At 39.5% G+C, this 13,236-nt stretch overlaps 1 protein-coding gene across 2 annotated transcripts in view; it reads left to right on the plus strand.

Moving 5' to 3' along the window:
• Positions 1–351: 351 nt before the first annotated feature.
• MINDY2 (MINDY lysine 48 deubiquitinase 2) overlaps positions 352–13,236 on the plus strand; it is a 73,871-nt gene continuing 60,986 nt past the window's right edge. For both annotated transcript variants that reach the window (XM_038580541.1, XM_038580542.1), the window contains exon 1: positions 352–1,233. In XM_038580541.1, coding sequence (XP_038436469.1) covers positions 352–1,233 — 882 coding nt within the window. The remainder of the gene's footprint in view (positions 1,234–13,236) is intronic.

A 13,236-nucleotide genomic window follows, 5' to 3' on the forward strand; every position in this document is an offset into this window, starting at 1 on the left:
CGCCCGGCCTTTAAAGAAGCCGCGTGCGGTCGCGCTGCCCGGGAGTTCAACTTCCGGCCACAAAGCGAGAGGCTGTTTAGCCTCTGGCCACGCCCCCCGGGCCCCGCCCCGCCCCCCGCCCCCCACCCCGGCTCGCGGGTGCGCAGGAGGGGCGGGGCCGCGGCGCGCAGGCACGCCCCGAGCCGCGGCGGCGCGCACGCGCGCTCCCGCTGCCCCCCGCCCCCCCGTGACGTGCCTGGCCGAGGCCGCGCAAGGGCGCTGTTGCTGCCAGTGCCGCTGTCATGGCGTCCGAGGCGCTGGCTGAGGAGAACCCGCCGCGGTCTCTTTAGAGCGAGGGGCTGGCGGCTGGGTATGGAGAGCGGCCCCGGGAGCCTGCAGCCGCTAGAACACGGGGTGGCCGCCGCGCCAGCGCCAGGGACAGGTTCTCCGCAGGAAGGGCGTCCGGAGACCAGGCTCGCCGCCGGGGATGGTCCTGGAGTATGGGCGGCGGAGAGCAGCGGCGGGAATGGGCAGGGGGCGGCGGCCGCCGGGAGGAGCCTCCTGGACTCGGTTTCTCCCGCCGGCTCTCCTCGGGTCCCCGGACCCTGCAGCTCCTGCCCGGGCTTGGACTTAAAGGAGGGCGATCCGGAGAGTCCCGCTGCCCAGACGACGCCTCCGAGAGGGCAGCACAAGGTGACCGCCTCGGAGACAGCCGAGGCCGGAGCGGACCAGGGATCCGGTCCTGCCGGGGACGCCGGCCCCAGCCCCGGGCCCGCCGGCACCTGCCGGGCGGAGTTGGCGGCCGCCGGGGCCGAGGAGCCCAGCGGCGCGGGCGGCCTCAGCAGCAGCTGCAGCGACCCGAGCCCTCCCGGGGAATCGCCGAGCCTGGACTCCCTGGAGTCGTTCTCTAACCTGCATTCTTTCCCCAGTAGCTCTGAGTTTAACAGCGAGGAGGGAGCTGAGAACAGGGTCCCCGGGGAGGAGGGGGAGGGGGAGGGGGAGGGGGAGGAGGGGGGCGCGGGCGCGGGCGCGGCGGTGTTGCCCGGGGCTGTGCCTCTGTGCCGCGAAGAGGAGGAGGAGGAGGGGGAGGAAGCGCAGGTACTGGCGGCCTCCAAGGAGCGCTTCCCGGGACAGTCTGTCTATCACATCAAGTGGATCCAGTGGAAGGAAGAGAACACACCCATCATCACTCAGAATGAGAATGGACCCTGCCCTTTGCTGGCCATCCTCAATGTTTTGCTTCTGGCCTGGAAGGTACATTCTGCGGCTTTCTATTTCCTACAGCTTTTTGGGAGGGGAGGGGAGGGGAGGGAAACGGGGTGAAGTCGCTGCAGCCTGTCAGCTGACAGCTTCCTCTTTTCTTGCCTCTTTCATCAGTCCTCTTCTCACACGAAATTCATGATGGGACTCCTTTGTCCAAAGAATATTCTTGTATTTGGTAAAGAATTGCCACCAACCCCAGGTCTCTCTAGTGTGTAAATAAGAGTTCAGGCTGATGTACTTAAAAGCAACTAGGACTCCGAGCATCCTAGACCCTAGGATTTTTTTTTTTTTTTTTACTATATTTTTCTATGATTCCTTCTTACCGACCTTGTCACATACACAAAAAGAGTGAAGAATCGGGGGAAATGATCTTCAGAAATTACCATCAATCTGTGATATTGGGGAGCAAGTTCTGATGGTTACGTTTGGTCCATTTTCCAAGAATACTTGCACCATTTGAGTGTAGATACTTAAGGAAATGGTGATAGGGAAGATGTGGCCCCTTTGACAAATTCCATTTAAGGGAAAGCATTGGTCTGAGCCCAATTACCATAACTCCTTGGTTTTCAATACTACGTTTTCATTTTATGCTTGATTTTTGCTTGCCTTGTTTTTCGGCTCTGCTGAAATAGTTTGGCATTATTACTAGTAACTTCACTTCAGAATACATTAAGGGAACTAAAACTGTAATGACTAAAATAAAAGATTCAAGGTAAAGGAACAAAAAAGGAAGGGCTCCTCAAAACGTAAGTGTATCGAGGACCCAGTGAGTTCTGTATGATTGAAGTGTTTTAAGCTTGCAGTTTTAGGGTGCTGGGAAGCATTTTATAGCACACTTTTTATTTTCAAATTGATAACTGTATCTATTGATAAAGTATTTCCTAGAAAAAAAATAACCTGCATTATTCTGACCAGTTAGGAAGAAAATCAAGTAAAGGGAATAGTACTTATTACGTGCCTTCATTTTCCCGTTACTAGCTAGCAAGGGCTGATGCCAAAAAAAAAAAAAAAAAAAGAGAGAGAGAGAGAGAGATTAGAAACTGTAGCAGTATCTGGTATATAAAGGCACTCAAGTGTTTAATGAAGACTGTGCCTGCTTTTGAAGAGCTGTTGAGCTATTTGGGATTGCATCATTGACTTATTTGAAATTATTAAAGGAGAATGCAAGACAAAACATTATAAATACATATAAATATGAAATTTTAGGTTATAGAAAACAGATGGAAATGTATTAGATATTCCAAAAGGGGAAGTTTTTCTTTGTTTTTGGCATAGTCCCAGAGAGCTTCACGGAATTTGTGGTCTTAAACCAAGCTTTTAAGGAAAAATAGAATTTAAAATAAGAGGGAAATGGAATTCTGGGAGAGGGAAGGATATAAACAAAAGCGATGAAAGTAGAATGGATAGTGTGTGTGTTTATTGGAATAATAAAAAATAAGATTGAAAAGCTGAAGAACCACTTGATGGAGGCTCTTTAGTGTCAGAGTCGGGAGTTAGACTTGATATATGGGCCAAAATCCCCAGTTTTTTTGTAGGAAGGAATAACAGTTTCCTTTAGGCTTTTCTCTTCTCTTAGTTTCCATACAGTACTGCAGAAGTTCAGAGGAGCTCCTTCCTCTGGTCTGGAATTTTAGGATAGACGATCCTTGAATTGTCTCTTTCAAAGACATGGCTTTGATGGAACGATCAAACGTTTGAGTTCCCACTATGGGTGAGGTACTAGAAATACAAAAACAAGAGGCAAGTCTGCTTTCATGTAACTCACTATTAGTGGGGAGACAGACATATAAATAATTACAATGCAATGTGATAAGTTTTAAATGTGCTTTGGAATTATAGAGAAAAAGGTAACTAGGGATGGGATGTGTCGAGGGAAAGCTTTATAGAAGAAGTAACCTATGAACTGGGTCTGAAGGATGAGTGAGAGAAGGCCTTCCAGGCAGAGGGAATAGTCTTCAAATATGGTGAAGCAGAAAAAGATGGGTTCTTTTTCCTGATTCTAACCTTGGTCAGGAGTGCAGAGGAAGAGAGGAAGGAAATGGCAATAGCAGAACATAAAATTGATAGGTTGAGTTAGACTGTTAAAGAGCAGGCGGGCTAATTAATTTGGAGGATATTTTATAAATCTGTGGCTTTTGGCCTTCTTTCTGCCTCCGCTATGGCTACACACAAACGTTACTCATCAGTTATCATCAATAGGGAGGCAGATAAAGTGATGCAAGATCTGATAAACTGGTGTTCTCTAAATGAGCTAGGGATGCTACAGGTCAGACTATTTTCATAATAATACTAACATGTTCTTTGTCTTTTCATTCTCATTCTCTCACAAGTGTCAGTGGGGTTTTCCAGGCTAGGTGATGTGTGATGACATCATTGCTCTGACAGTTAATGGAATGTGTGCTCATGTATTCTTGTGCTTAAAATTTTTCTCAATTTTCATTTCTAGTATGGTAAATATGGGTGGACATGACGTAGGTAGACAAAAGCTCTTTAGAGGACTGTAATTTTTAGGACTGTAAAAAGTCCTGACACTAAAAGATTTGAGAAATGCTACGGTAAAGAAAAATAGTAAATACAGTAAAGAAAAATAGTGAATAGTAAACAGTAAGTAGCTGTTAGATTTCAGAAGATCCATCACTAGTGTATTTATACTTTATATTTAGCTGATAATAGGGAACTATTATAAATAAATTACTGGACAGAAGAAATAACATGATGAAAGTGGTCTTGTTTGAGATTAGACTAAGGTAGGATTGTAGTGAGTGTAGCAGGAAGAATCAATGAGGATAGCCCTTTTGATTGGGGAATTTTCTTCCCTTTCTCTTTGATGAAGATAACGTTGCAGCCTAAATGATGAACTGATTACTAACTGGACATAGGTAATGAAGAAGACAACCCCACCTTTTCTAATCTGGGTAATAGAGATTGATTGGGTCATTCAAAAGCTAGAGAAAATGTTTTAGGTGGGAGATGTCAAAGTTTGGTTGTGTCAGATTAGAAATGTCTGATAAGTGGACATGATTATGTAAATATTCATCATGTCACTAGAAGCATGGAGTGGGTCTCAGGAAAGAAGAGGTCAAAGTATAGAGAAAAACTGAATAGAGGAGTTATTGCATAGATATAAGTATGGTAGGTTACTTGCCGTTAAGTATGAGAATGAATGAAGATTCCATAGGGAGTGGTGAATAATAGTTCTCAACTTTTTTCCATCCCAAATATATGTGTGGAACTACAAATCACTGGCTTAATTCCTCCCTGTAATTCCACATTCCTTGTAATTCCCCATGCCCTCTTCCACTCCATTCTCCAGAGACAGAGAAAACAGGAACAAAGATTAAACTTGGTGGGGAAAAGGGCATGCTAAGCATTAAGGATGAGAGAGTGTAAAAGAGACTACTATAGGTATAATTTGAGATTTGATTGAGAACTGGAAATAGGACAATGTCATGATCATAGTCTTGGAGAGAGAGACTATAATAGAGCGGTCAGTTATCATTGTTAAATTCAATAGCATCAAGGAGGTATTGGAGTAGGAAAGATTTTGCCCGAAAGTGGCAGGTATGAGGGCAAGGTTGCTGAAAAATCAGGACAATATATGACTCCTCAGAATAAGTGGTAAAGTTCTCTTCAGAGGAAAGGAACAACAATCTCATTTTCTGAAATAATGGGATGGGACAAGGAAGATACAGAGACAGAGTCCTGTTAAGATAGAGAGGCAGGGGGCACTTGGGTAGCTCAGTCATTTGAGCAGCTGATTCTTGGTTTGGGCTCAGGTCATGATCTCAGGGTACTGGGATCCAGGACCTGTGGCCAAGCTCAGCAGGGAGTCTGCTTATGGATTCTCTCTCCCTCTCCCTTTGCCTCTTGCCCAGCTTGCACGGTGCTCTCTCTCTCTCTCTCTCTCTCTCTCTCTCAAATCTGAAAAGAGAGAGGCGGATGGAAATTGAGGCCTCATTCTCCCATTTTGGCAGAATAACAATTGACCTCGTCAGGAATTACCATGGAACTTGTCAGTAATTAGCAAGGAGAAGTTATAAAGTATGGAGGGGAGGATTTTGTGAGAAAGATACATTATATTTTAAAGAAATTCTAATCTTACAGAGGTTATATCTAGGAATTTGAGGCATAAATGGAAAGTAGGAAGTAGCAATGGCTATGTTGGGGGTACTCTTTAAAAACTTTTAGTATATCAGTTTTGCTTTGCTTTTGTTTTTTCTCCCAGTACTTCTCTAAAACCTAGAAATAGGAGCAGGAAGAATGGCTAATTAGAGTTGTATTAAGGGTTGGGCTTTTCAAGAGCTTATTTGTGGAGAGTCAATGGAATTAGAATTGAAAATTAAAGTTGATTATTTTTTTTGCGGGAGGTGAAATAATGAGAAAAATCAATAAACTAAACATGTTGGGAAGATTTGAGTGATTCAAAGAAAGTAAGTGCTGTGGTTCTGGATGAGAGATGACAGTTAAAATTACCAAACAGAGTGAGTACTGTGCTGGGAATATTGGAGTTTTAATTACAAGTGTTGCTTTAGGACTGATGAAGAGTAGATGATCATTCATAATCTCTGAAATAATTGAGCTGTGATAATCCAACAAATCAAGGAAGAAGGAAACTTATACATTAAATTTAATTCAAGTTCAAATTTCTAATTCTGTTTAACTGACACCAGGTAAATTCGCCTACATTTATGCTTTGGAATACATTTTCACTTTGCTTCTTGACTTTAAACTACACATGTAGTTTTTTTGTATAGTTTTTCTTTAATCTTTTATTTTATCTATCAAAAACAATGCCATTTATAAGTATATTTGAAGGCTGTGACCCATTTATTTAGATATGTTTAGGGGTGCCTGGTTGGCTCAGTCGGTAGGTAATATGACTCTTCACCTTGGGTTGTGAGTTCAAGCCCCCCATACGATATAGAGATTACTTAAAAATAAAGTCTTAAAAAAGATGTGTTTGGGTGTGCCTGGGTGGCTTAGTCATTTAGGCATCTGACTCTTGATTTCTTTTGGGTCATGATCTTGAAGTTGTGGGATCAAGCCCCATGTCAGGCTCTGTGCTGGTTGAGGGGTCTGCTTGTTCCTTTCCTTCTGCTTATGCTCTCTGTCTCTAAGATGAATATATAAAATCTTAAAAAAAAATGTGTTTGTGAAAATCAACAAGTCAAAAGATATATAAAATATAAAATTTGGTTTCTGATGATACTGACTTTATGTTACAAATGTTGAAGCTGAGTGATGGGTACTTGGAAATTCATTATACTATTATTTTTCTACTTTGTATAACTTAAATATTGCATTATGTAATATTCTAAAAAGTTTCTGCCTTAATATCTTTATGTTTATGAAAGTATTATTTTGGGGTGCCCGGGTGGCTTGGTTGGTTAAGCATCTGCCTTCAACTCAGGTCATAGTCCCTGGGTCCTGGGATTGAGCCTCCCATGAGGCTCCCTGCTCAGCAGAGAGTCTGCTTCTTTCTCCCTCTGACCCTCCCCTCTCCCCCTGCTCATGCTCTAGCTCACGTGCTCTCTCAAAATAAAATACTTTTTAAAAATGATTTTTTATTTATTTTGAGAGAGAGCATGCATGTGTTAGGAAGTGTGTGCAAGCCGAGGGAGAGGCAAAGGCAGAAGGAGAGAGAATCCCAAGCAGACTCTGCTGAACAGGGAGCCCTGCAGAGGGCTCAATACTAGGACTCTGGGATTATCACTTGAGCCAAAACCAAGAGTCAGATAGTCAACAGACTAAGCTACCCAGTACCCCATATTACTTTAATAATAGAAGGAATCCCTGCTTTGTCATACTTTCGTTTTCTTACAGAAAGACTGTTATAGGTTGTGAGGCTCAAATGCTGAAAAAAGTACATAAACTTATTCTGTACATTATGACAGAAGACACATAAGTTTTGTAATAACCAATGATAATGTTTCTAATCATGTAGCATTTTGGTAAAAGAATGAATGCACTGTTCTCAATTAAGATGTTGGAAGCAGGGAACCCTGGGTGGCGCAGCGGTTTAGCGCCTGCCTTTGGCCCAGGGCACGATCCTGGAGACCCGGGATCGAATCCCACGTCGGGCTCCCAGTGCATGGAGCTTGCTTCTCCCTCTGCCTGTGTCTCTGCCTCTCTCTCTCTCTCTCTCTGTGTGTGACTATCATAAATAAATTAAAAAAAAAAAAATAAGATGTTGGAAGCACATCTCTTTTCCTCCATAGCCCTTTTGGGTAGGAAATTCTTTTCTCTTCTTTCTTTGCTTAGACCATCTACTACTCCAAGTCAACAGAGGAATGCCAGGATTCTGAAGCAAGATTTTCTTTTTATATTAACCTGATTTCTCCAGACATTCTAAACCTAGAAACTAGAAAGTAAGGATTGACATATTTGATTCTATAAAAAATGATGAAAAAGCCGAAGGGCACCTGGGTGGCTCAGTTGGTTGAGTGTCCAACTCTTGACTTCAGCTGAGGTCATGATCTTGGAGTCATGAGATTGACCCTGGAGTTGGGCTCCATGCTGAGTACAGAGTCTGCTTAAAATTCTCTGTCTCTCCTTTTCTCTGCATCACAACCCCTACTAAGCAAAGAAAGAAGAGAAAAGAATTTCCTACCCAAAAGGGCTATGGAGGAAAAGAGATTGCACCACAACCCCTCACCCCACATGTGTATTCTCTTTAAAAAATAAAAATTAAAAGAAAATGAAAAGGCTGAAGGTTAAAAAGGACAAAAATACTCCTTTTTTCACCCAAAAAAATCTCCACCGGAAACTAAACCAAAGCACACTATAGACTGAGGGAATTCTTTACCAGATTATGTGCCTATTGGTTAATTTCTTCATTTACAAAGAGCCCTTACAGATTAGAAAGAAGAGATAAGCAATCCACTAGCAAAATGAGCAAAGGCCATTTCCAGAAAATTCAAAGAAGTTCAAATGGACATCCTTTCTCTCATTATCACTTATAGAATAAGGCACCATGAAGATGAGCCTCTTGCCAACAATGAGCTTTTGCTCTAGTTCTCCGTCCCTTCTTGACAACTTTTCTCATACCCTTTTCAGACACCTCTCCTTGCTTCTTACTTTCTTTTCTTTTTTAAGATTTTATTTGTTTATTTGACAGAGAGAGAGCAAGCACAAGCAGGGGAAGCGGCAGAGAGAGAGAGGGAGAAGCAGGCTCCCCACCAAGTAGGGAGTCCAACGTGGGGCTCGATCCCAGGATCCTGGGATCATGACCTGAGCTGAAGGCAGACACTTAACCAACTGAGCCACCCAGGTGCCCCAACTTTCTTTTTCTTTAAACTTCCTCACTTGTAAGAACATTGCAATCACATAAATTTTCTCATATTTCCCTTTTTTTAAACTAGGCACTTTTGAGGATTTCCAAGTGTGTTTATTCCTTGTAAAAGTGGAAAAAGAGATGGTGAGCCAAAGATTCCATTTTAGCATCTCCTCGGTCCCCTCCCTCTTTTAATATAGATCTTATAAGAAGAGAATAATAACTTTACACATTGGTGTTTTGTGTACGTGATAGATGCAAATAACATTTAGAAGTCTTTCATTTTCAATCTCTCTTAAGAATTAGGATTGGTGAGGTAAAATGGATGCAGGCTGATGACGGTATGAATACTGCTGGTGGCTGTAATAGGTTTGTTCTATCTGTAATAGGTTGTAATAATGGGTTAATTTTCTCCTTTCCCTTTGCTTTGAAGTAGTCCTTCAGTGGATAACTTTCCTATTTCCCATCCAGCCTAGTCTATGTTGAGTCCCAGGTGAAGAACATTTGAACATAGATCATACCAGTAATCAGAGAGCTTTGAAAAATAATAGTATTCAGTTATTTTTATGTCCAGATACGATGCTAAGTATTTTATATGCATTATATGCATTTCTCCTAAATTTTCTCAATCACATCATTAAATCTTTATGCAAATATTGCTCCTATTTTACATATATATAAAACTGAGGTGCATTGCATAAAGTTTATTTATTTATTTATTTATTTTTGCATAAAGTTTAAATAACTTGCCCAACCTAAGATTAATACCCACTCCAGAACTTGGGCTGTTACTTGGGGTATGTGGTTTTGAAGTTAAAATTCAAGATGCCAGCAAGCCTGATGGACACTAGATCTGGGGCTAAGCAGGTTGAACGAACCGGTGATAAAGTCAGAGAAGCAGAAATAGCCTTCGTGACTCTTTAGAACAAATCCTTGGGATCTGGTACCAGTTGCTCTTTATTCAGACTCCTTCCATTTTTAGCCCCCTCTACTTTATCCTATGTCCTCTGAATTATCTGACATTTCCAGTGTCAGAGACTTTCTTAGCTTTTGGGGTGAATGAGTGTGCCATTCCCTTCATAGTTTATTAAATACCTTCTTTGATATTTTCATTAATTAGTAAATTCTATCTTTACTACCACTACTACTATCTTTACTACCACAACCACTACCTGAAGGAGGTTCAGGCCACCTTCATCTCATCTGGATGACTTCAATAGCCTTCAAGTTGGTCCCTTGTCATACCCTATTCACATTTAATTCTCAAGCAACAGTGCAAAAATTTCATTGTCAGTTATACTTGGGTTTTTCAGCAGCTAGGCTTTCTGAGCTTAAATATAAGTCCATTGTAACGTTCTTCATTGCTCTGAAACTCTTTGCATTGCATATAAAATAGGACTTTTTTTTAAAAAAAGATTTTATTTATTTATTCATGAGACACACACACACACACACACACAGAGGCATAGACACAGGCAGAGGGAGAAGCAGGTTCCGTGCAGGGAGCCTGACAGGAGACTCCATCCTGGGTCTCGGATCAGGCCTTGGGCTGAAGGGGGCGCTAAACCACTGAGCCACTCGGGCTGCCCTAAAATAGGACATTCTTGAAAATCTAATATGTATGACTATATCTGCAGTTTCTGATGGTTTTAAATAGTTTTAGATAGGCCTTAGTATTACTCTGAGGTTATGGTCTAAATTATGATAAAAATTGATGTGAATGTGTTTCAAATTGGCTTTTCTAAGTTGAAGATTGTGTCTTAAAATTTTTTGTGACTTGATATATTGATGAGATGCAGAAGGATTTACTAAACAATCTGAATTTTGGTATTTTTAAGTATAGTAATTATTATTAATAAATGAATTATTCTTAATAATAAATGATAAATAATAAACGAATGTTACATATAATAAATTAGAATATGAAGATGATGTGTAATAGTTTATAATAAGGCATGTTGAAAGGATCCTTTTTTAAAGGATAAAAGTCTTTTATTTTATTTATTTATTTTTTAAATATTTTATTTATTTATTCATGAGAAACCCAAAGAGAGAGAGGCAGAGACATAAGCAGAATTGAAGCAGACTCCCTGCAGGGAGCCCCATGTGGGACTTGATCCCAGGATTCCGGAATCACACCCTGATCGGAAGGCAGGGTGCTCAACCACTGAGTGACTCAGGTGCCCCTTTAGTCTTTGTTTTGAAAGAGCTATATTTCTTCCCTTTGATTCCCATTAATACTTCTAATATTTAAAAAAAATTATTTATAATTTCAACTAAAAAATCATGAATGCTGTATGATTTACTGTATATTCAAAATTAGAAGGGTACCACACCTGGCTGGCTCAGTCCATAGAGCATGTAACTCAATCTTGGAGTCAAGAGTTTGAACCCCATATTGGGTGTAGAAATTACTTAAAAAATTTTTTTAATTAGTGAAATTTGAACTAAGAAGGAATTTTATCATGTATTTGGGCCATTTTACCTTAAGTAATGCAAAAATAGACTGCAACACAAGAATTAAATAATTCATGTACAAATTAAAAATGTGAATGTGTTTCAAATTGGCTTTTGAATATCAACTTTGTTGGAATATCAAACTAAACCTTACAGTTCTGAAGCAGACATCATTTTCTTCTACAAACTTGTCTTCCCTTATCAAATTTCTCATTTATATTGATTCTATAGATCTTAATTTTTAGAGTCTCCTAACTAAGTCTTAGAGTCAACTTTATTTATTCTTTGCCTATCATTATCTCCTTTTCTTTCTTTCTTTCTCTCTCTTCTCTAAAGATTTATTTGAGAAAGGGGGAGGAAGAGAGAGAATCTTCCAGCAGGTTCCTTACTCTGCAAGGATCCTGTCATACTCTATCTCTTGATCCATGCATAACATCATGACCTGAGACGAAATCAAGAGTTGGACACTTAACGTGCTGAGCCACCCAGGCTTATCCTCCACTTTTCATTTGTCACAAAGTTCTGTCAAATCTTTATTTAAAATATATTTCAGATGATGTTTTACATAAGATTTGTGTTGAAAAAAGTATTTTGCTGTAAGAATATGTAAATACTGGTATAATGGAGAAGGTAATTGGCTTTGGAGTCAGATCTCAGTTCACATCACAGCTTTGCTACTTTGGACAAATTAACTTCTCAGTGCATTAGTTAATTCTTTGAATGAAGGTAGTAAAATCAGCTTCATAGGATTGTGGATTATGCTAATTGTCATAGCAAACTGAATGACAGTTCAATATATTAAAATTTTTTTTCTACTTTTCCTAAAGAGCAGAGATTGGCAAATACTCAATTTTTATCTTTTCAACTCCCCAACTTACAGAGGTGTTATAATTCAAAATGTGAATCTCTGACTTTTTATTGGTATTCCAGTTAAACATTTAATAATATTCTTTGGTCATTTTTGTACTTACCATCACCTATATAAACTGCTTATTTTTTAGTTTTACTGGTCCCCTGCATTTTTCTATCCCCTTCAGAATGTCATCATAGGTATCAAAATCTTGGCATATCACTTTTGGGATATTTTACATTTTTGTTTAAGGTTTTATTAATACTTTACATGGAAGATTTGATTAATTTATTTTTATTTATTTTTAATTTTATAAAATTTTTAAAAATTTTGATCTTGCTTGGGTCTATTTTCAAATACACTTCACTCTTCAAATGACTAAGAATTACAGAATAATTTGGCTGAATTAATGGGTTTTTACCCTATAGTTGAATAGTTGGAGTTGGAGTAGCTATTTCTGTTTGTTAATTTGATTATTCTTGCTGTGCTTAAGTTATTAATTTGCTCAGGAAATCCAGTTAAGTCAGTAAAATCTTATGTCTCAGAGAGGACGTAATTTATTTTCTTAGAGTCTATTTGAACTCTTAATTTGGAGCTTTGTGTTAGTATATACTGAAAGGTTTTGCTCATATTTTAGGAAGAATATTTAAACTACTTTAAAAGAGTACCTTCCAATTACTTTGATATACATTATTCATGTACTTAAGAACAGTATGTTTTAGATTATTACTAAAAGGCCACCTGAGAAATTAGGTCATTCTTTGAGTTTTTTTCATTGTAAAATTTAAAATTTAGAGATTCAGACAAAATACCACACTTGTTTATTCTATATTCTTAGCTAGCTATTCCCTAACTTGTTTTTTTCTTTTATAAAACCTAAAGAGACAGAGGAATGAAAGTCAGAATCATTAACAAAACCTTTGGTACTTGTTTTTGAAGTGATAGTGGTAAAAGAATGGAAAAAGATAAGCTTTCAGGAAGATAATTTTGTGGTTTAAAAAAAAAAAAGATCTGTTGACAGCTTCACGGTATTAGTGAGAAGCAGGCGTTCCTTCTCAATTGTTTATTTGTCCTTAATTTTAATGACTATCCGGAATATGTTACTGGCTAGGATTCAGGAAATGAATATTTCACTGAGTATGCTTGTGAATAAGTGAGTTAAAATATTTGCATATTTGTTGCCCACTTCTTAATCAGTATAGAGGTTTCATTTTCTTTTTCAAATGTTTGAAGCAATACATGTAGGCAATTGTTATTATTTGAACATTTCTAGGCTAAACCCTGAAATCATGTTTGTAGAAATCTAGGATTATAGTATGTATTTCCCAAGTACATATAGTTGTTAGTGCCTTTGTTTGTTATTTTTGGCAAAAATGCCACAATTGACAATTCTGTTAATTCTTATTTTGACAAT

This window comes from Canis lupus, chromosome 30 (assembly GCF_011100685.1).
Source record: "Canis lupus familiaris isolate Mischka breed German Shepherd chromosome 30, alternate assembly UU_Cfam_GSD_1.0, whole genome shotgun sequence".
Classification (NCBI taxonomy): domain Eukaryota; kingdom Metazoa; phylum Chordata; class Mammalia; order Carnivora; family Canidae; genus Canis; species Canis lupus.